Below are 24218 nucleotides of genomic sequence, written 5' to 3'. Positions count from 1 at the left end.
TTCCGTCCTACACAGAATCTCTACGGCAATGATTTTCAAGCTGTACCCTAGGAGACAGTAAAGACCCACGGACACATTCTGCATATTATGTAGAAATTAAAACAAGAAAAGCAATTGTATCATTAAATTAGTTTCTCTATATATGGGTCCCTATGCCCACTGAAAAACGTTTTGGGTCTGTAAAAAGGAAATGATTAGTGTGGTTGTGACTGTGGAAATCCCTGATGTAATGCTATAAAATGTCCCACCAAATTAATTGAGTTTTAGGCTATAAAGCGTGCACAAATTCCTTCAGTTAGATTTGGCTGATACAATTTAAAAAATGGAACTTTAAAACATCACACTGACAAACAGCCCTTAATACTGTTTTTTTTTAGGCCAAAGGAGAAACAAAAAACAACCCATCGTGCTATATATTTTTTAACAAGAACGAAGGCAAAACGTTAAATTTTCAAAAACCTTAACATCAATTAAACTTGATGTTTGATGCAGTAGATGCACACATATGAAACATTTCTACAAAGTTCCATGCACAGTTCAGACATTCTTACCAGGCCTGTGTCTGGATAGTTCCAGTTGCACTACACATGTTACTCCACCCATAAGCAAAATTTTGGAGACACAGAAATGGCAAGCTGCAACTCTGCATACTTCTTGAAATTTGGAGTTGATCTAACTCTTTTATAGTCATTTAAACTTTTCTGGATCAATGTAAATATCATCACTGACCTCTGTCCAGATGCAGTTGCTATAGGAGAGGGTCCATTAGGGGCACGTGGCTCTTCACATGTGCTCATTTCCATTACAACTTTATCCAAGGACTTGAAAAACAAAACAAAACAAAGAACTGGAGACTTAAGATGTAACAAAGTAAACAGATGACATATGAAGAACAAAAAAACAACCAACCAAAAATAAAAATATTTTGAGAATTTTTTCTGAAATATACATAGAACATTTCTTACCATGCCAATTTTCCCATAAACTTTTATAATGCATCAGAATTTTTTTTTAAATTTGTTCATATGAATTTTTAAATTTAATGAATTCTAACAGACCTTTCCAGTCAAATACTGTATTACAGAATTCTTGATCCCAACTACTATTATCACACACATTTTCAAAAATTGTATTTCAAAATGAGCATGACTTAATGCATACACATCTGGGTGTTCTTCCTGCATGGTTTTTCTGTCAGTGAAATATTTAACGCCACTGGCGTGTTAAATGGTTCAGTAAGGTCAGGAAATTTTAATGAAAAATATTTGAAACTAGTCCACTAAAACGAGATAATAGACGCAAGATTTGTGCTGCATCTTTAAAACAAAATCTGAATACATAGAATATTTACACACATAGTATGTATACATTCGTGTGCGTATACAAACCTTCAGAAGTTCTAGTAAAACAAGTAGTTTCTAAAAAGATATATTCTAGTATAACTTGCGATATGTCAAATTATAGTAAAATTGTATGCTATTATTGTATTTTTTGTATTTCTAGTGGGACCCTTACAAACAATACTGGGAATTAAGGGAATGGGACACCTAAATCCTATTTTAACTAAAGGCTATATTTAAATAGCAGAAAAGTAACACAAATCATAAATAATGCGTACTAACAGGGGGACGAACAGAATGGGAACAAGCCAATGCAAAACCGTATTCCCAACCACTGAATAAATCCAAAATTCTCCTAACTTACATTACAATGGTTATGACCTCTATTTATTGTACAACGTGGGAAGGCTTTTCACTTAAGGCTTACAGTTCTGAAATCTTGTTCCACTGGAAGCTCATTCAAAACAACACCTACTTCCTATGTACCGTTCCTTCCGAGTTCCTTCATTTACCCTCTCTTAGCTCAAACAAAGCACACTAAAAAGCTTCATCCTCAATTTTAGATTTTTCATGATTCAACCTGCCCTACCTACTGGGCTTTATTATTGTATTATGTTAATTGTGGCTGTCTTCATGACCCACTTGCTCCACAAACATTTTTCTATGCTACTCTTACCCATGAAATGCCCTGACTACCATCTAGAAGTTTATAAATTCTCTACTCTGGATTTATTTATACTTCACTATATTTTGATTCTCAGCTGTCTAAATGAAAAACTCACACTGCAAAACAGCAACAGAAGAAAACAAGAAGAAAACCCCAATCAACTAGTTCAAAGGTCGTGGGGGAAAGACAAGATTTCTCCTGGTTATCCTAACATTTTTGGATGTTTGACCACTCTTTTAAGGTGTCTTAGACTGAAATAGCTTCCTTCACTGCACGACTAGCTGAAAGAACAGTAGGGCAGTGATTTAAGGAGTTTCCATAATTAAGTAAGAGTTAACAAAGAACAACTGGATGTAGATATCTCTCTATTCTTTTCTCATTGGCAAATACTGTACTTTGATAGAGGAAAACCTGATGCATAGCAACCTTGGGTCCCCAAAACACTCCTATAAACTATACTATCATATAAATGTATAATGTAAATATCTATTATATATAAAATCTAAAATTACACTCTTTATCATATAGAAACGTAAACTGATTATGAGCAAAGATAACTTACTATTTGCCACTACGTTAACAGACAGATTTTCACAAAGGGTAACTCAGCTCAATGGAAGAACCTTCGGCTAGACAAGTGGGTTCTAGTTACCCCCTAAGCTATGCAAAGAGGATGCTATTCCAATTTCATCAAACTTTCCGTAGGAAAAAGTACCCTCCAAAATAGAGGAAGTTCAGTGATGTAATAAGGGGCTGAAGTTGGGACAGTTAAGCCATTGATTTCCCCTCCTTTAGAAGTCAAAATGCCTGTTGTACAGTCTACCATTGAAAACTGAACTTTTGATATCTATGTAATGCACTGTTCAAGGAAAGCCTTCTGTAAAGCAGTGTAAAAAAGGTGACCTTGAAAGTTATCTTAGCCTCTAAGATCACTAATACAAGTTCAACAGGAGCAAAGCAAACAATCAGGCCTTGCTACCTTAAGCCAAAGTATGTAATCATTAAGAATAGCACAGCTTAAACTGATTTTCCCAATTTGGCAATTGCATCTTGCAGTCAAGAGGTGGAATCATCCCACCTCAGCATTACAACACTTTAAGCTCTGTGTGTCAAGGAAGAGACAGTACAAACACTGGGACATTACAACTAGATCACTAGCAAATCCATCAAGTATTTAAAACATGTCTTTCCCAAGTCTGATTTAGAACTAAGGAATTACAAACACATTCAGGAATTCACGGCAAGACTTGGAAGCATGACAGTTAAAGGACTTCATTCCTAACTAAACACAATTAAGAAAGTTTAGCCATCATCAAGCAAATAACTTCTGGTGCTAGCACATTTCTTAGTATACTTAAAGAACAAAATTAAACAAATGCAAGAATTACCATTACTTCTAACTATTACTGAGTCCTATTTACACATTTTAGATCCTGTTTATATCCAGGCTGAATCCAAGGCTGTTACAGAAACCCTGTAATGTTATGTGTATCAGACCTGCAGTAACCGAGATCATTAGCGTGAATACAGATGTAGAATAAAAAAGTCCTTAAAAAAAGATAGCTCTAAAAGGCAGAAACTTGTATAAGGGTTAGATTGACTATTATCTACCCTTCAGGTGAACCAAATTAAGACATAATGACTGAAGAACTTGACAGAAATTATCTAAATCAAACATTATAGTGATGACACCCAAAGCCACAGATTAAGAAAACAAACCTCCCAAAGAAAACATTAAGGCATTTTGTCTCCATCTGCCACTACCCAGAAGGCACTTTGTAATGGCCTGTTAATGTTTCAGTTATTTCTAGAGTCAAGTCAAAAGAACTATATAAACATTTGAGACAAATTCTGCTACACAGAGTATATTTAGGAGTTGATCTAAGAACTTACCAAAGAGATAGGATGTGTTTTCAATTTTGTCCACGGTATCTGCAAGGCAAAACATTATTCTAAAGCAAAATAAATATTAAAAACACAGTAAAATAAATATTTTGTTTAGCATCTGGTTTATGCATATACATTATATTTGCAACTCCTGAACTCAATTATATTACTTCCAAAATATTATATTTACCTTAAAATACTGTAAATTTATACACACACATAAATTTTAGGTGTTAAAAACAGAACTTCAAAATTTATTTATCACTGAGCAGAAAACAGAGGAAGAAAATAGAATCTGTGTCTTTAATACTGACTTATCATGCATGAGTAAAAGCAACACCATCTTCCACATTCTTTCCTTTAAAAGGAAAGAAAATCCACATTTGCACTGTTGGCCTACAATTGGATGCCAAAGACTAAAGAGAGATGCCAAAGTTTGACCAGATCCTAACTGCTGTCAAAAAGAAGTCATAGATTCACTTCTGACTCTTGTAAGAAGAGTAATCTAGGACAAATGACATACATTGCTTCAATACCTAGCAGCCATTAGGACCAAAACCACAACTTCTTCTAGAATTAGACTGTTTCCACATTTCCCAGAGACCAGAATCCTTTAGAAAGATATTTTTGGAAATATGAAAGGAACAGGAGGGAAAGCAATAGAAAGGGGGCAGCAAAGAGAAGAAATAACACATTAAAAAAAAGTATATATGATAAAAATAAATAACTATAATAGACTCATTACCATGAGAAAATACATACTTTTATCTCTACCCCTATTTTAGAACATGCAGGAATAAATTCTACTCAGACAATAAATAAATAAGTAAAACAATCACTCCGTATCTTCATTGTTTCCATACATATTCAATCATTACAAGACAAAAATTAGTAAGAAATTAGTGCTGGTAACTAATTTCTCAAAAATTTTATCAAGCACTCATCACAATTTTCTCTGAATACAAAGTTGCCTGAAATTTTACACAGAAAAGGAAAAAAAAGACCTGGTTAATTACCATTCCGGCACAATAAATTACTCACCCTAATGGATGCTTTATTGCAAAAGACCTTGTTTATAGCAAGCCATGTTGGAAGATCCAGCATGTTCTGAAGTACCTCTTGATCCAGCTCTAAATTGGTCAGCTGACCTTCCCCCTTCAGTGTGCTCAGGTTGATCTTGTCAGGTGACAGATTTTTGGTGAATCTAAAAACAAACATGCACCTTAAATAAATGCAGATAAAGCAATTAGAACTGTCCCACACAGAGCTGACAATTTAACTTAAAGCAATGGTCGGGGGGGGGGGGGGGGGAGGGGGAGGGGGTAAGGAAATCATCTTAGGTGCAATTTCACCCTGAAAAGAAATACTACTATTGAATTGCTTTGCCCCTCTAAAGTTTTGCATCTCATTAACCCCATTTGCAAATACATGAGATATGAGGCATCTTCTAATTTTTCTATCATGCAGAATAACAAATCCTTGATTCAAAGTATTTAACTACTTATTTTAAACTCTATAAGGTAGAGGTGAATCCATTTCACTCTTCTTTACTTTTTCAAAAGGAAAAAAAAACCAAACCAAAACAAAACCTCTACAAATTATACTGTCATCCTTAGAGCAAGCAGGAGTGGCTAGAATTCACTCACAAGGACCAAAAAAACCCTACTCCTTGTAAACAGTATATTTTTATATATATTTACAGTATTCATTAGATTTAACCACAGAATTTCATAATATAAGTTAGAAAAACACACATATATTTAAACACACATAACAGCATGGTGTATATAAAATATTGGTTGAAAAATTGAAGGTCAATCTGATATACAAGGGCTAAAAAATGCAACCATTTAAAAGAGTACATATGCAATATATTTCATTATACTTCAAAGGTGTTGTGATTGGCTTGTTGTTGTGATCTATGCAACTGTGTCAGACGGTTCACATCCTTGGGAGATAGCTAGCACAGGAAAAATCATGGGTACCCCAGCTGTAGCATTATATCTACCACAAGCTAAAGAAAAGGCTATACTTAACCACACTTGCATTCTGCCATGGAAAATTGTTTCTGCCCCTGAACTGGATCTAATTTTACAAGAATGGAGACAGCAACACCAATCTAGAGATAGTTCCAACATCCTTCAAACAGACAAAATATGAGCCATTCCCTCCCAACAAGGAGCGGGACAGGGAAAGCAATCTCAACAAGGTGCATAACTTCTCCCCTCCCCTCTTCTACATATTTTTATTAATTCTTCTGAGAGTGTTGCTTTGAATTTGTTACCTTTTCTGCAGTCAGCAAAAGGAAAAGTGCTCTGAGTGCTGCTTCATTCAGCATAGACCAACGTAAGAGGATTTCCACCTGTAGGACTAAACCCTTCATTTCGAAAGTCACAGAAAGAAACTCTTAACAGGTGAATTGTGAGAAGGTATTTCAGGTGTAGGCACCTCTAGCAGCAGATCTCTTCCTTCCACTTCCACAGGTGGAATGTGACTGATGAGTGGATGCTGTAAAGCCTGTGGTGTTTCCCCAAAACCCATAGTAACTTCATACTATACAAACACCACGTCTGCTTTGTCCAGAGCCAACTTTCCACTGAGGATGCCAACCCTTCCATTTCTGTTCCAGTTTCCCGCTCCTTCTCAGTTGTTCCATAGAATACACTTTTGTTTGTCTGTTGGATATTTTCAGCACTTTAGAACTATTTCATACATTTAATACAACAGGATAACCTTTAGTTTTATACAGCAGCCTCTAACCTCAGAAATAAAGGATTAGAAGTTGTCCTATATGGGCAGCTAGACCTACAAAACACAATGTGATCATACCCATTATTTAGAATTTACAAGAATTCAGATCTTCATGCATAAAATTAAAAGAAGGGCCAAGTGACAAAAAGGACAGTATTCTGAATTTAAAATATATAAATAAATAAATGCCTTAAGGCAACCACAGCTCTCCAAATAGTATTGTTCTAGGATCCCATGGTACATCAAACTAGGACATGACCCGCCAAGCCACAGTACTTTGACTTTCTTTCTGGTGTGCTTCACAGTTACTGAGAAACTCAGGGAAAAGATGTGCCACAGACACACATACTCATGTTAGTATAATCATCACTGATAAAATTGTTGCCCAGATAAAATCTGTTATTTAGTATTTTAGTATTCTTAACTTTCAATTTTATCATTAAATGTTAATATTATTCTGAATATTATGACGTTGGAGATGTTTTCTAATATTTATTGCCAGACAAAATCTGAGGAGTCAGCATGGCTTTGAAGTTTGGCAAGCTATCTCTGTATCTAAAGAAGCACTGTACCTCTTGGCCAGTACTGTAACCTAGAATGCATAACTGCTTGAACTATGACAACTATCATATTTATGATACAGTTTTATGTAAAGCAGATAAGTACTTCCATAAAGTTAGGGTAGATTCATGTAATTCTGAATATGTAGTAATTAGAAATATTTGATTGTATCATGATGCTTCATGATTAGAAACCTTTTGGGAAAACCGTTTTAAAATTCTCTATGAGCTTTTCTTACAACTACTCAGAACTGTCACCAGCTTCATAATATGCACACGTTCTTCTCTCCAACTTGGCACATGCAAACAGCTCTGCCCCAGCTTGCCAACTGATTTTCACCCTGGTATTCATTCCTCAGAGTGAGTTAATTACTCCTGAAAAACTGGGTCAAACTGTGAGCAGAGGCCTCAACAATTGGGCCGGTTCCCTGCACAACATCCCATGAAATCCTGACTGATATTTCTTTCCTGGGGAACAGATCAAATATTAATACCCACTGCTCAGTACATGAAGTAAGTAAAGCAGAAAAGAGAAAAATGAAAGGGAAGGGGAACAAGAATGGAAATAAAGGACATGGTCGAGTTCATCAAAGCTTTCTGTTTCACTGTTTTGCTGTGCCAGTAAGACATCACTGTTACTGAGGCAATACATACTCAGTTTGCTAATACCACAAGATAATTCTTAGCAAAACTGTTTTCATGGATTTAGTTTCAATTTCACAAGCTACCCTTCCTTTCCCAAAATACAGGATTTCAGGTTTGAATTACTATAGCCAACAGCATGAATTTCAATTCAGATTTAATATTCAATTTCATAAGGTAGTCTAATACTATAAAATATTTTACACTTTAAATGCCAGAATACAGAAAGTTGTGAATATCACAAGCAGCCTGATATATCTCCCTTGTGTGTATATATATACACATACACGCACATATATATAAAACCACATGCACTAAATATTACTATGCAGTTAGATTGATGGTTCAAATTTAATTTACAGAGCGCAGACTAAGAGTTTAGTGAAAAGCATAAAAGACTGCACAATAACAAGAAAGTAGTAAGCATATGTACAGTAATAAATTAAAATCATTGTATTTTCTCAGGACCACAACAGTTCTTTTAGTACCTTCCGTTCATTTCTCTATAAAACAACTAAAACACCTACACAGAAGATGCGTTCTTATTTTCCTTGCCCAGTTTTGTTTGTGACAATGCAGGCTTGAAGCTCTGAATGGAACACTCCACCATGCTTGCAGAGAAGATGGCCAAGAAGTGAAACTAGAAATAAAAAACAGTGGAGAAGATGGGAGAAACATTTCTGTGAAAGCACAAGCTTATGGTTTGTCTAATGAAGGCCAAAGACCACATGAAGCTTGGAGCAGCACGCCACGAAGGTTTAGAAAGAATACCAGATGCTTTGTAAATTCAACAGGAACTCCAACCTCTGGATGTAATAGAGAAATTATGAAAGTCTGGATACCATTTGGACATGGGATTCTGAGATGTTTTGCACATCTAATGAACATAGAACCTTTTCCACCAGGCTCTACTATCTGCCTCCCCTGTTTTTTAAATAAAATTCCTGCAGGGACTTGATCCTACATGTACGCTCTAATCGTGACAGACTATTAAATCAGAATATATGCCACATGTTTTGCTTATCATCTTGTTATGACATAGAACTCCTTAAAAAGTTGTGCAGTTCAAAACAACCAGCTCTGAAAAAGAGAAGCATGCCCTACCAAGGACTCGCAACTATATCAATAATAAAAGAGCAGAAATGGAACAGATAACTGTTGTGTTTTTTTTCCTGTTAGAGTTGGATCAACCATATTAGTAGATTACTAAGGAACTCCATATGACTTCAACTGAGCTTCCAAGGAAGATACTGGCCTCCCATGACTAGGTAACAGAGTGAGGTCTATCGTTCTGCTCACTGTACCATTTCAAATTTTAAGACTTCTTGCTTAAATACAAGAGGAACAGAAGTAACTCTTGTCAAATCTGCCACAGAAACAAAGCATTGGGATCACCAGTGTATGTACTGTTACGGATTATCTCCTTTCATCCCATGTGACACCACAAATCAAAGCTGATTTTCAGTAACTTGCCTGAACTTAAAAACAAGCAAACAAACAAATTAAATCCTTCCCACCTTTAAATAAGGAGGGGAAAATAAAAAAAAAAAAAAAGTCACAGCAAATAGTGTGCTGTAGGCAACATAACAATTTCCTCTCTTGTATTTTCTTTCCTGTAGCCAGAAGAAATACTAGTGTCTCAGAAACAAAACATCACCTGCAAATACTGAGTTCAGGAGCACTGCTATACTTTTCCCCATGGCAGCATATCACAACTCCAAAATAGCAAGATGCTTTGATCTACTTAGATGGCTGCAAGTCCTAGATGAGAAAAGGACAGACTCCCTAGATTAAAAAACAAGTCTAAGCACAATGAAATTCAGAAAACTTCTTAGCAGCATTCTCTTCTTGATCCAGGTATGACAAAAAAAAGAAAACAAAAGGTGAGACAGACTATAGTCATACAGGATTAAAGATTCAGCTGCTGTTAGGTGAATGGCAGACAGATGAAAGACAAGACTTCATAGATGCAACAAATGATTGACCTGTATTCAAACAGTAAGGCACTAATGAAAATTCTGCATGAATGTAATAGACCAGGTGGGAGGGGAGGGGGAAAATACAAACCCCAAGCTTCTGTAAAATATGTCTATTTTAATCTTTCAGACCTGTGAAACAAGATTAGACTCAAGCAACTCACATCTTTTCTTAGTAATTTAACTGCTTCAACCAAAAGGCATCCCAAAAGCTTCTACAAAAAAAAAAAAAAATACTTACACAGTAACGACTTAAGGTTAGATGAAGAAATTGGTTAGAAGACTGTAAGACCAACAATATCTAGTATGTCCAAAAGCATTGAATAGATTTAGTGATACCATAGAAAAAAAAAAAATGGTGAAATAACAGAAACCTGTGAGTGGACCCTGGCTGTCCTAGGGATATTCTTATTTTAATGCATGTCCTGGGTTCAGCAGTAGCAGTCATTTTTCTCCTTCTTGGTAGCTGGTGCAGTGCTGTGTTTTGATTTTCAGCCTGGGAACAGAACTGATAACAATGATGTTTTTGTTTGGCCAAGGACTTTCTGAGCCTCATGCTCTGCCAGGGAGGAGGGAAGCCGGGAGGAAGCAGAGACAGGACACCTGACCTAAAATGACCAAAGAGGTATTCCATACCACAGCATGTCATGCCCAGGATGTAAACTGGGAGTTAGCCGAAAGGGCTCATGGACTGCAGGGTTGGAGGAGGTATCGGTCAGTGCTTGGTCAGGCTGGGGGGGGCGAGTTATCGGTCAGCTGGTGCTGAAGTGTTGTATTCTCTTCCCTTGTCATTTCCTTTATCATTGTTGTTGGTGGTAGCAGTAGTGATTTGTGTTAACCTTAGTTACTAAACTGTTCTTATCTCAACCTGTGGGAGTTGCATTCTTTTCGATTCTCCTCTCCATCCCTCTGGGAGTAGGGGGAGGGAAGGGGGGGGGGGGGGGGGAGTGAGTGAACGAGCTGTCTGGCTGGGTTTAAACCACGACAATGCAGTATATAAAAGTAGTATTTCACCCAGCAAGAAAACATAACCTATGGGTTATATAAGATTTGAAGTAAATGGCTTTTAGCTCCACAGGCTGAGTTAAAATGTGTAAAAGTTGACAGGTAAGATTGAAGTCATGTTTATCTAGTGCACAGAAAACTGACCTTCTGAAGAACCCAAGACATCAACAATTGGCTCTGCAGCAACAGCTGACTCTGATGAAAGACACTGAACATCTGAAGATATAATTCATGGAAACTACTGGGTTCTAATTGAAAGATACATTTTTAGGACATAAAGCTCTAAGATAAGAGACAAATGATGAAAAACTGCCTGGGATACATGAAGGCTAAAGTACTTCTACGCATAAAAAATGAATGGTAAGTAGTACTAAATATCACCACAAAATATGATGGCATGCACTCATCTTAGACGTTATATCCATTTCTGAAAATTTTAAAACTGACTTAGAAAGAGAGAGGATAAACAAAAACATTAATGACAAAGTAAAGAGCACTGCACAAAAAGCTAATTGGATGCTTATTTATCTAACATAAGAACAAAAACACACTCAAAACTAAAAAGGAGCACATTTAAAGCCAGTAAAAGCAAACATGCATTGCAGAACATTTTAATGCCCATGAAAACATCAGGATAGAATACAGTACCAAAACCAAAAGCTTAAAGCAATTAAGGAGTATATTTTTATGCCTACAACATAGTAGGATTAACCAGACACATTCTGATATATAAATGCTTAAGTTCTTTACTTAAGAATAGTCCATTACACTAAAAATAAGCAATCGTGAGAATAAATTTAAATATTTCTGACAAAAACACTCCCACAGACAATGGCACTCCTACAGCCTGCACCAGGAAGAGAGCATCACCATAGCATTGTCAAATCTCACCACAACTGTTAGCAGCCAGTGGGTAATCAGCATGCAAGTCTATAGAGGACATAACTATGGCGGTCTGAGAGGCTACCCTCCAGTCTTTATCCAAAACCATCCATATCACCAATGCTGTGATCTGCGTGGATTCCCAAATACCACGCAATTTCCTCCCAAGAAGCCCTAACAGTAGAGGAACTGCAAGGGCTACCATTCCCTCATTCTGCAGGCTATAGGGAATCACAGGGAGCTCCTAAATGGCAATACCAACTGAAGAAGCTATACCTGTCACCAGACTTTTCAAGTACACCCCTCACTACCTGTGATACCTGGCTAGCGCCGTCTCATACCCTTCAATTTGTGCAGGAGAATACCACCCCTTTAGTCACAGATTATGTGGCCACTCCACATGAATGCCTGTGCGCTCTATTTAATCACACCTTGAACTTCTGTAGAATTGTCAGGCGTGTATTTGGTGGCTAGGTCCAAGATGGGGAGCCCTGCATAGCCTGCTGGATGTCCAGCATGGAAAGGATCTACATGATTTGCTGCACAGCATCTTGAAGAGGCACTCAGGGGCCAACCCTCTGGAGCATGACAGGGCATTCCTGTTTGCACACCCCCTGGACCTACTGCTTTAAGATGGCCACGAGTTATAGCATACTAGACAAGTCCAAAACTCCACCTGCCACCCTACAGCTCCAGAAAGTGTGACTTTCCAGGCTCTATACAGGATTTGAATCACCTAACACTCATGACACCCTTTGACTTACCAGGGTCTAAAGACAGATCTTCCTTTCCAGACAAACCACGAATTAGGACCCTGTCCTGGGTTCAGCAGTAGCAGTCATGTTTCTCCTCCTTGGTAGCTGGTGCAGTGCAGTGTTTTGACTTTCAGCTCGGGAACAGAGCTGATGTTTTGGTTTGGCCAAGGACTTTGTGAGCCTCATGCTCTGCCTGGGAGGAGGGGAAGCCAGGAGGAAGCAGAGACAGGACACCTGACCCAAACTGACCAAAGAGGTATTCCATACCACAGCACGTCATGCCCAGGATGTAACTGGGAGTTAGCCGGAAGGGCTGAGAGACTGCAGGGTTGGAGGAGGTATCGGTCGGTGCTTGGTCGGGCTGGGGGGGGGCGAGTTATCGGTTGGCTGGTGCTGAGGTGTTGTATTCTCTTCCCTTGTTATTTCCTTTATCATTATTATCATTGGTGGTAGCAGTAGTGATTTGTGTTATACCTTAGTTACTAAACTGTTCTTATCTCAACCCGTGGGAGTTGCATTCTTTTCGATTCTCCTCTCCGTCCCTCCGAGAGCAGGGGGAGGGCAAGAAAGGGGGGGAAGTGAGCGAACGAATTACCTGACTGGGTTTAAACCACGACAGTTCTTTTTGGCGCCCAACGTGGGGCACGAGGGGTTGAGATAAGAACAGATCTGACTGGATTGATAGTCACTCGTCACAATGCTGATTTATTGGCTCTCAAGGTTTTTCCTCTTGATCTCACAGTTTCAGTATACCATATCTTACGTCCATCCGGTATTGGCTGTATTAGTGTTTTTCAAGTGTGGGGCTTGGGCTAAGGTTTTTATCCCATTGTACTTTATGGTAATGACTTGTAATACAATAGAATCATTGATCATGAAACTGATCTGGCTTATGTTCCCAGTGTGGTCACCACCTTTATACTTTGGGAGGTATATGATGGAGGTGCTTAGCAATTACACATCTTTTTTCTCCTTCTCAGGTGCTCAACCTGTGAAGGAGACATCCTTTTACCCTCCTAGTCGTCCCCCCAGACCATTTACATTTGAGAGTTTCGAATTTTTTAAATGGCCTTTTAATGCTCTTGAGACTTGTTTGCTGATGGTGATGGGAATCACCATGCTAACACGCATACAGAGTGTGTTTTGCCCACTACTGATTTCAAGAGTTAAGCAGATTCAGGTTTGGGTCTTGTCTGGGGTCAAACGACGATGTAGGAGGACCGAGAGATTTTCCCAGAGGCTGGACAGCCATGAGTGGCAGGGTGTGTGGGATAGTATGGGCAAGTATCTAGGTCAGTGGGCCCCCCCAGTATTTTGGAATTTCACTACCGAACAACTGCAAAATCCAGAAGAATTAGTAAAACACTTAAATGAGGTGTGTGGTCATTCTGGCCATACCAGAGATGGACAAATCACGGCAACGTGCTGGGGCTTGGCCTATGCTTACAGGGCCTTGTTCAACACTATCCAGCACCTTCAAAAGGAAAAGAATGTCGGCGGATTTGAGGGCAAAGCGACAGTCGCTACTCAAACTTTGGCTGCAATGAACTGCGCAGCTACCCCAGTGGCAAGTACAGCAGCTGCTCAAACTTCAACTGCAACAGACAGCGCGGTTACCCCAGCTCCAAGCACGGTAGCTACACCACCCCCAGCAACAAGTACAGTCGCTACTCAAACCACAGTGATAATCACTGCAGCCAAACCAGAGGACCAATTCGTACCAATATCGGTTGCCCCTGTACGCAAGAGAACAAGCAAAAAGGAGGCAAAAAGGGTGAAGCGAGATGAAGAACCAATGAATTCACCACCCGGTCCAGAATCTGATCAGGAGTCATCCTCACATGACGAAGAAGAAGAAGAAGAGGTAACTTCTCGACCTCGGACCTCAACCGAGCTGCGGAATATGCGAAAAGATTTTACCCGTCAACCAGGGGAGCACATCATCACCTGGTTACTCCGATGCTGGGACAATGGGGCCGATGGTCACGAACTAGAAGGTACAGAAGCCAAGCAGCTGGGATCACTTGCTAGAGAAGGGGGAATTGACAAAGCAATTGCAAGAGAGAAAAAGTCCCTCAGCCTTTGGAGGAGGCTCTTGGCAGCTGTGAAAGAAAGGTTTCCGTACAAGGACGATGTTACGAGTCGTTCGGCCAAGTGGACTACTATAGACAAAGGCATCCAGTCTCTGAGGGAATCGGCCATCGTAGAGATGATCTATCACATCAAGCCGAATAACGGGGATACACCTATAGATCCAGATGAAGTTGAATGTACACGACCCATGTGGCGAAAACTTACACGGAATGCACCGTCATCATATGCCCATTCATTGGCAACAGTGACCTGGAATGACATAGTACCACTAACAGTGGATGAAATGGTTCATAAACTCCGAGAGTTCGAAGACAATCTCACTCCTTCCATCATCTCAGCTGTGAAAAAACTGTCCCAGGACCTCGACAAATTGAGGGACGATGTATCTGATTTATCCAGCTCCTCACGTGTACCAACACGCGTCTCAGCTATTAACAAAAGACGTCCTATTGTTCAAGAGAGGAGATACAGAAGGTATACGCCACGGGGTACCCTATGGTTTTACCTGCTGGATCACGGAGAAGACATGACAAAGTGGGATGGAAAACCTACTTCAGCTTTGGAGGAACGGGTGAGTGAACTGAAGAGGGGAGCAAGGGCCAAGACTGATCGTCCCATGAGAGCTACGGCTTCAGTTTCTGGTGAGCAGTTTCCCAGATGGAGTGGAAGAGCTGATTTTACTCCAGCTCCTGTGATAACGAAGAATAATCCCTTTCAACACGACTTAAGTGTCCAATGCTGTGACGACCATTAGAGGGGCCCTGCCTCCAGCCAGGTGGAGGTAGGGGACAATCGGATTTACTGGACTGTGTGGATCAGATGGCCTGGCACATCAGTCCCACAGAAGTATAAGGCTCTAGTAGATACCGGTGCACAGTGTACCCTGATGCCATCAAGCTGTCAAGGGGTGGAACCCATCTATATTTCTGGAGTAACAGGAGGATCCCAAGAGTTGACTGTGCTGGAGGCTGAAATCAGCCTGACTGGGAGGGAGTGGCAAAAGCACCCTATTGTGACTGGTCCAGAGGCTCCATGCATCCTCGGCATAGACTACCTCAAGAGAGGGTACTTCAAAGACCCAAAAGGGTACCGGTGGGCTTTTGGTATTGCTGCTTTGGAGACTGAGGAAATTGAGCAGCTGTCCACCTTGCCTGGTCTCTCAGAAGATCCCTCTGCTGTGGGGTTGCTGAAAGTTGAAGAACAACAAGTGCCAATTGCGACCACAACAGTGCACCGGCGGCAATATCGCACCAACCGAGACTCCCTGATTCCCATCCATCAGCTGATCCGTAGACTGGAGAGTCAGGGGGTGATCAGCAGGACCCGCTCACCCTTCAATAGCCCCATATGGCCAGTGCGAAAGTCTAATGGAGAATGGAGACTAACAGTAGACTATCGTGGCCTGAATGAAGTCACACCACCATTGAGTGCTGCCGTACCGGACATGCTAGAACTTCAGTATGAACTAGAGTCAAAAGCAGCCAAGTGGTATGCCACGATTGATATTGCCAATGCATTTTTCTCCATTCCTTTGGCAGCAGAGTGCAGGCCACAGTTTGCTTTTACTTGGAGGGGTGTCCAGTTCACTTGGAACCGACTGCCCCAGGGGTGGAAACACAGCCCTACCATTTGCCATGGACTGATCCAGACTGCACTGGAACAGGGGCAAGCTCCAGAACACCTGCAATACATTGATGACATTATTGTGTGGGGCGATACAGCGGAAGAAGTCTTTGAGAAAGGGAGGAAAATAATCCAAATCCTGCTGAAAGCCGGTTTTGCCATAAAACGGAGTAAGGTCAAGGGACCTGCACAGGAGATACAATTTTTGGGAATAAAATGGCAAGATGGACGTAGACAGATCCCCACAGATGTGATCAACAAGATAACAGCAATGTCTCCACCAACTAATAAGAAAGAAACGCAAGCTTTCTTGGGTGCAGTGGGGTTCTGGAGAATGCACATCCCAAATTACAGTTCGATTGTAAGCCCTCTCTATCATGTGACCCGGAAGAAGAATGATTTTAAATGGGGCCCTGAGCAGCAACAAGCCTTTGAGCAAATTAAACGCGAGATAGTTCATGCAGTAGCCCTTGGACCAGTCCGAACCGGACCAGATGTAAAAAATGTGCTGTACACTGCAGCTGGGGAGAACGGTCCTACCTGGAGCCTCTGGCAGAAAGCTCCAGGGGAGACTCGAGGTCGACCCCTCGGCTTTTGGAGTCGGGGATACAAAGGATCTGAGGCCAGCTATACCCCAACTGAGAAAGAGATACTGGCAGCCTATGAAGGGGTTCGAGCTGCTTCGGAAGTGATTGGCACTGAAGCACAGCTCCTCCTGGCACCCCGGCTGCCCGTGCTGGGCTGGATGTTCAAAGGCAGGGTCTCCTCTACACATCATGCAACTGATGCTACATGGAGTAAATGGGCTGCACTAATTACACAACGAACTCGAATAGGAAATCCCAGTCGTCCAGGCATTCTAGAAGTCATCATGGACTGGCCAGAGGGCAAAGATTTCGGAATGTCACCAGAGGAGGAGGTGGTGCGTGCTGAAGAGGCCCCACCATATAATAAACTGTCAGAAAGTGAAAAGCAGTATGCCTTGTTTACTGATGGCTCTTGCCGTATTGTGGGAAAGCATCGGAGATGGAAGGCAGCTGTATGGAGTCCTGGACGACAAGTTGCAGAAACTGCTGAAGGAGAGGGTGAATCGAGTCAATTTGCCGAGGTGAAAGCCATCCAGCTGGCCCTGGACATTGCTGAACGAGAAAAGTGGCCAGTACTTTATCTCTATACTGACTCATGGATGGTGGCAAATGCCCTGTGGGGGTGGTTGAAGCAATGGAAGCAGAGCAACTGGCAACGCAGAGGTAAACCCATCTGGGCTGCTGCACTGTGGAAAGATATTGCTGCCAGGGTGCAGAACCTGGTGGTGAAGGTACGTCATGTAGATGCCCATGTACCCAAGAGTCGGGCCACTGAGGAACACCAGAACAACCAACAAGTGGATAAAGCGGCTAAGATTGAAGTGGCTCAGATGGACTTAGATTGGCAACATAAAGGTGAATTATTTTTGGCCCGGTGGGCCCATGACACTTCAGGCCATCAGGGCAGAGATGCAACATATAGATGGGCCCGTGACCGAGGGGTGGACTTAACAATGGACACTATTGCCCAGGTTATTCATGAGTGTGAAACATGTGCTGCAATTAAACAAGCCAAGCGGTTAAAGCCTCTTTGGTATGGAGGACGATGGTTGAAGTATAAATATGGGGAGGCCTGGCAGATTGACTATATCACACTGCCACCAACCCGCCAAGGCAAGCGCCATGTGCTTACCATGGTGGAAGCAACCACCGGGTGGCTGGAAACATACGCTGTGCCCCATGCCACTGCCCGGAACACCATCCTGGGCCTTGAGAAACAGATTTTGTGGCGACACGGCACCCCAGAGAGAATTGAGTCAGACAATGGGACTCATTTCCGGAATAACCTTATAGATATTTGGGCCAAAGAGCATGGCATTGAGTGGGTATATCACATCCCCTACCATGCACCAGCCTCTGGGAAAATCGAACGGTACAATGGGCTGTTAAAAACTACACTGAGAGCGATGGGTGGGGGAACTTTCAAGCATTGGGATACACATTTACCAAAGGCCACCTGGTTGGTCAACACCAGAGGATCTGCCAACAGGGCCGGCCCAGCCCAGTCAGAACTTTTACATATTGTAGAGGGGGACAAAGTTCCCGTGGTGCATATGAAGAATTTGCTGGGGAAGACAGTCTGGGTTATTCCTGCTTCAGGTAAAGGCAAACCCACTCGTGGGATTGCTTTTGCTCAGGGACCTGGATATACTTGGTGGGTAATGCGGGAAGATGGGGAAGTCCGATGTATACCTCAAGGGGATTTGATTTTAGGGGAAAACAGCCAGTGAACTCAATTGTATGCTGTTGCCTGCTGTGTAATGCTTTTATAGCCCATCAACTAGATGTCTCCAGGTCACCAGCGACTGGCCCTGACTTCCCTCCAGCCATCATCCCAACAGAGAATGAACTTGGAACATCATGGACCGAATGGACTCGGCAGCATTATAGGGATTGGTCCATGCACTAAGAAAATGATTTTTTTTCCTCTTGGTCTGTATGTATATGGATATATATATGTGGGAGAGCGATGGTGTATTGAAAATGTGGGATCTGAGCACGACGTGAATGGTATGGAATAAGGGGTGGATAATGTCCTGGGTTCAGCAGTAGCAGTCATGTTTCTCCTCCTTGGTAGCTGGTGCAGTGCAGTGTTTTGACTTTCAGCTCGGGAACAGAGCTGATGTTTTGGTTTGGCCAAGGACTTTGTGAGCCTCATGCTCTGCCTGGGAGGAGGGGAAGCCAGGAGGAAGCAGAGACAGGACACCTGACCCAAACTGACCAAAGAGGTATTCCATACCACAGCACGTCATGCCCAGGATGTAACTGGGAGTTAGCCGGAAGGGCTGAGAGACTGCAGGGTTGGAGGAGGTATCGGTCGGTGCTTGGTCGGGCTGGGGGGGGGGCGAGTTATCGGTTGGCTGGTGCTGAGGTGTTGTATTCTCTTCCCTTGTTATTTCCTTTATCATTATTATCATTGGTGGTAGCAGCAGTGATTTGTGTTATACCTTAGTTACTAAACTGTTCTTATCTCAACCCGTGGGAGTTGCATTCTTTTCGATTCTCCTCTCCGTCCCTCCGAGAGCAGGGGGAGGGCAAGAAAGGGGGGGAAGTGAGCGAACGAATTACCTGACTGGGTTTAAACCACGACAGACCCTGACTCAACAACCAGCCCACACTTGTATAACACGTCTCGTGCAGTGTCAGAACATCACCCTTGTTATTCCTACCCTAGGAGGTGAAGCACTGAGTAGCACATCTGCTCTGCTGATACTTTACAAAAAAGTGCTTCCATTTCATCACGACACAGGAGGACTTCAGCATGGACTCCTACTCCAGCTGAGTTCCTAAAGACAGCCTAGTACACTCATGTATTCACCCTAAGGCCCATTCCATACCTTCTCAAATACTGACATCCCCACCAACGCTCTTGACAGTATTTAAACCTACAGTTAATTCTATAATAATACATACAGGAGATTATTTTCTATTTGGAAAAACTACTGGTTGCTCTTTGTGAACAGGCAGAACTGAAACAGCTGCTGTCATGAATGACTATTATCTAATTATGTGTCATGCAGCAGATCTGCTCAGACATTTATGCACATGCTGAGCCTTGTGCATAAATTAGGAGCTTACAAGATGATCGTAATTCATGCAGTGTAAGTAAAATATTGCTCAAGCAAGACCAATATTAGCTTTTCTGTTCTGTGAGTCTTCTTACATATTACAAAAGCACAGAAACGGTCAATATTATCAAACCACAAAAACTTGTTTCAAACATGACAATGCTACACAACAGACCTTAGAGCATATGCTGAGTGTAAGATAACATAAAATCCTTAATGTACTAAACCATGCGTAGCAAGGTAATGCACCTTCCACACTGTAGACAGCAAAAATAACACCTCATGTTGTAAGAATTTGCTTATTATTGATGACTAATAAATTCCACTCAAAACATAACATTCTGTATCCAATGCAAAGAAAAGCCACTTGATGCAAAATAATTTTAAAATTGAGAAATAATAGTGCAGTGTAAAAGCATAATAACATCTGCCTTTTGAAAACTGCATCATTTATTAATGTGACATTAGCAGATATCTTTTTAATGCTAACTGTTTTGTCACAACAAAATATTTTAATAAGACTAACTACAAGGACAATTACAAATTCAGCAGCTGCTCTCTTATATGAACTGGGTAAAAAGCTGACAGATCCTTCAAGTATCAATACAGAGGTAATAAATATCAAGTTAAGAAAAGGAATTAAGTAGGTGTAAATTATAAACAATAGAATTCAAATAACCTAAAGATATTGAGAAGATGATTACATTTAGAAAATAAAACATAAATGTATGTTAATTGTATTTATGTTTATAATGAGATTGCTAATTTACTTCACAAAGCAGTTTTGCAAATTTAGTTTAGGACTTAAATAATAATAAAAAACCCATGTAGGTGCATAGCAAACAATTATTTTTGCAGAGTTGGAAGTTACAAAAAAAAAAAAAAATCCAAACAAACCAGGGAAGAAAACCAAGTAACATTTTATAGAGGTCATTTCACTCCCAAATTTATATAAATGCATACCACCTCTTACATGTAATCTACAAACGTGGGAGAGGGGAAGTTACCTGAGGACAAGGTATTCAGACAAAAGGCCCCTATTCCCGGTGAAAGCAAGTGGTCAGTTGCCACGGCTTCCGAGAAGCTTCTGGTACTCATTTTGGTAGTAAGGATATTCACAGCAAACCAATCTCCACCAGAGCCAGCTGGGATCGCTGCAGGGAATGGGACACAGGGGACACACAAGGGATCAAGTTCAAAGGGAAAAAGGAGTGATACAATAATGTAAGAGAGTTTTAGCTAAAGGTAACTGCAGTACAACAGTTTGTTACACGTCATGACATTGTAGAACTGAAAAAGAAACAGACTTGTGTAAAATGCTAGATTCCCATGAGAATATCCCTTGCTGTCTGATACAACATTGCAGCCATGGTTAAGCGAGCAGCTCATGGAGAAAATTTTAATCACGCAGAAAAAGCCTATATAATATAGTCAAGTGGTTTCAGAGATACTCAGGAAGTATATTTGGAATGTGAGAAGGAAGATAGCCTGGAGATACAGCATAAATAGGTTTTTATTTTATTTGGAAGTAGGAGATGACTTTTCAGTTTTGTTTTGCCTAGCCCAAGGTTTCCTCAAGCCCACATGGATTTCCATCCATGGAAGTGTTCAAGACTGGGCTGGAAGGGGCTTTGAGCACCCTGGTCTAGCGGAAGGTGTCCCTGCCTGTGGCAGGGGGGTTGGAACTAGATGATCTCTAAGGTGCCTTCCAACCCAAACCTTTCTATGATTCTGTATGATTCTATGATTAGCTCCTATTAAAGGTGTCTCAACTTCATCTATTCAAATTCATATTAAAGAAACATAACTCTACAGGCATAAGAGAACAGGACTTCTTGGATTTGTTTTTGTATTTGGGGCAGTGCTAAAAAGATCTGCACACACTTGACATTCTGATTTTGCAGGCTATGAAATTTTAGCACATTAAGCTTCTTAAAAATTAAAACTTAGAATCTTTAATTTGGGAAAATGTGGTAACCTTATTTTTTTTTTTTCATTAACTGTCCACTTTGAAAAGATGCTTCAGCCAAAATATAATTAATTCCCTTTGGCTACAGGAAAACACAAGCATTTGAGCAGTGCCCTTGGTGGGCAATATGCTGGGGTATCTGAGCAGCGTTTAAAAGATGTATCACTAAAATGAATTACAGATACCTTGTTACAAATTACTATTTTTTTCATGTTTCCAGATCCCCAGCAACGGGAGCAACTACAACATGAGAACTGTTCCAGACGTATGCAGCCCAAGTAATTTCCAGACTCCTGGGTAGCTGATCCCAAGGTTACTTTCTTGGGAGTCAGACAACAGAAGAAGCCAACTTCTCTGAGAAAATAGAAGCTCTGTCATTCTTAAGCTATATGGCAAGCTGCACGGCAGAGCTGCCACAAAATGTGTGCTGGGGGCATTCTTCACACAGGAAGGCTTGTACATCCATGCAGGGGAGCCTGGAAGTACTAAAAGCCGCAGCCCGAATTGAAGCTCTTTTCTTACTTTCTTCTCCTGCTTCTTTTCATGAAGAGAAGGGACAATGAAGAGATCTGAACCCTGATTCACCTGGTTTGTGGAACCAGCTCCACAAAGGTGTACAGAATGACTCCTGCAGGAGCTACTACTGCATGGTGAAACCTGGGTTCCCCTGCAAACAGCCAAAACCTTAGTAAGTTCTGTTATGACTTATTAGCAATTATTCTTATGATTTGCAAAATTCTGATTTTCACCAGAAATTATCTAATCTCCTTTGGCTAATCTGCTTGTAGAAGAAAGGAAAAAAAAAAAAAAAGACCAAACCAAAAATACACTTTAACAGGCACCTCTCACTCTGGAAGTTTAATACCTACTTTTATACCCACTTTTATACCCCTCTGTATATTTTATACCATTCTCTGTATTTAAGAAAACAAACACAACAAAAAAGACCACAAAACATCAAGGCTTCAGAAGGAGAAATAACAAATTTCAAAACATGTAACTGTAGGCTTTGTTTTTATTCTTACATACTCCATAATCATTTGAAAATAAGATACAACGTTATTACTCATAGGCTTTACTCAAACACCCTTTCTTCCTAAGAATGCTACACACCAGCATATCAGGTACTTGAACACAAAGCAATCTTCAAAATTATTTTTATTTTCAAACTTATTTCCCAGCAAAACTATTCTGAGAAATGTTTAAAGAAAATGATCCTATACTATACAAGTAAAATGCTGCTAATTCCCGTTGACACTGCAAATGCATTTTTATTTTGTGTAGATAAGAGTTATCTGACTTCAGCAAAGCTTCAGCAGAACTTTAATTGTACAAATAAAAAGTCTGCAGAATCAGCATCCAGATTTATAATACCTTTGCAACAATAATGTAATACAAACTGAAAACTAGAAATCAAATTCTGAGCATTTATTTTATTAACCCAAATGCTACTGAAAGCTTAAGACATCTTTCTGAGATGTAACACAAGATTTAATATTAAAACCTAATAAATGTAATGATTAAGAATTCTACCAGTAAATAAATTATTGCTCATTTATCTCCAAAATACATTTATAATTTCATAAAGCACCACAGCAATTTCAGTTTGGCCTTTTGGAAGATGTGCTGTTACAGAAGCTTAAAATGCAATACAATGCATGAAGCTACCAAAAAAAAAAAAAAAAAGAATGAGCTTTTTACTGTTGTTGAAAAAAAAAAGCACTTATTGATTTCCTTAAGATCATAGCATTACCAACACATTCCCACAGACAAAACTGTTGGCATGAAATTTCCACTTAAATACAAAAAATACCGAGTTACAAACAGAAGGGAATTTCAGAAATACAGGATTATTATGAAACTTTAAGTTGCTTTCTCCTCCTTCTCTTCTGCTGTCTCAAGCAGTTTGGCTTTACTACCTGTCCTTTTTCAAAGTCATTCTTTCACTAAGGGCAGCATCTAAAGATACCTATTAGATGAACACATTCCACAAGCATCCAGATTCTTCACAGATTCATTCAGAACAACACAGATTGTTAAGTCTACATTGTGTTTTGCAACTTTCCCACATACTACACAAGCCAACAAAGTCAGTCAGGTTGAATACACTCTGTAAAAATCTGAAGTACAAGCAAAGAGAGAAGCTGGTTTATGCTTATTCTAAGAAAAGTACACACTTTAATTTTGTGACAGCCAAAGAACACAAAGTGACATAGAAATGGAACATCTAAAACTGAAAATAAGCTAAAAAAATCTACTTCTTTTGCTACCAGCAGAAGTTTCAAAGCTCATCCAAATAATTTTAAGCATTCATTTACAGAACAAGCCCATTCTCGTCAAATAAGGTGTTATGCTGATAAATTGCTAAAAGGAGTCACCTCAGGTCTCTTCAGACAGCAATATCCCTCACCA

General features: G+C 40.3%; 1 protein-coding gene across 3 annotated transcripts in view; it reads right to left on the bottom strand.

Annotated features, from left to right (window-relative positions):
* The window catches only part of BLTP3B (bridge-like lipid transfer protein family member 3B), a 62081-nt gene that overhangs the window by 33156 nt on the left and 4707 nt on the right, over positions 1–24218 (bottom strand). Inside the window, exons 2-5 of one of the 3 annotated variants that reach the window (XM_061476438.1) lie at positions 20845–20991; positions 4936–5098; positions 3901–3939; positions 730–821 (exon numbers count right to left, since the gene is read on the bottom strand). In XM_061476438.1, the coding sequence (XP_061332422.1) occupies positions 730–821; positions 3901–3939; positions 4936–4998 (194 nt within the window). In that variant the 5' untranslated portion in view covers positions 4999–5098; positions 20845–20991. Of the gene's footprint in view, positions 1–729; positions 822–3900; positions 3960–4935; positions 5099–20844; positions 20992–24218 lie in introns of those variants that run through there. The other 2 variants (XM_061476437.1, XM_061476439.1) reach the window with 2 other exon arrangements.

This window comes from Pezoporus flaviventris, unplaced genomic scaffold, assembly GCF_033815535.1.
Source record: "Pezoporus flaviventris isolate CSIRO_AGI_PZ_B2104156 unplaced genomic scaffold, CSIRO_AGI_Pfla_v1 ptg000096l, whole genome shotgun sequence".
Taxonomy (NCBI): Eukaryota; Metazoa; Chordata; class Aves; order Psittaciformes; family Psittacidae; genus Pezoporus; species Pezoporus flaviventris.
Note: the sequence above shows the minus strand (reverse complement) of the source record. Positions and strands in the feature narration are given on the sequence as shown.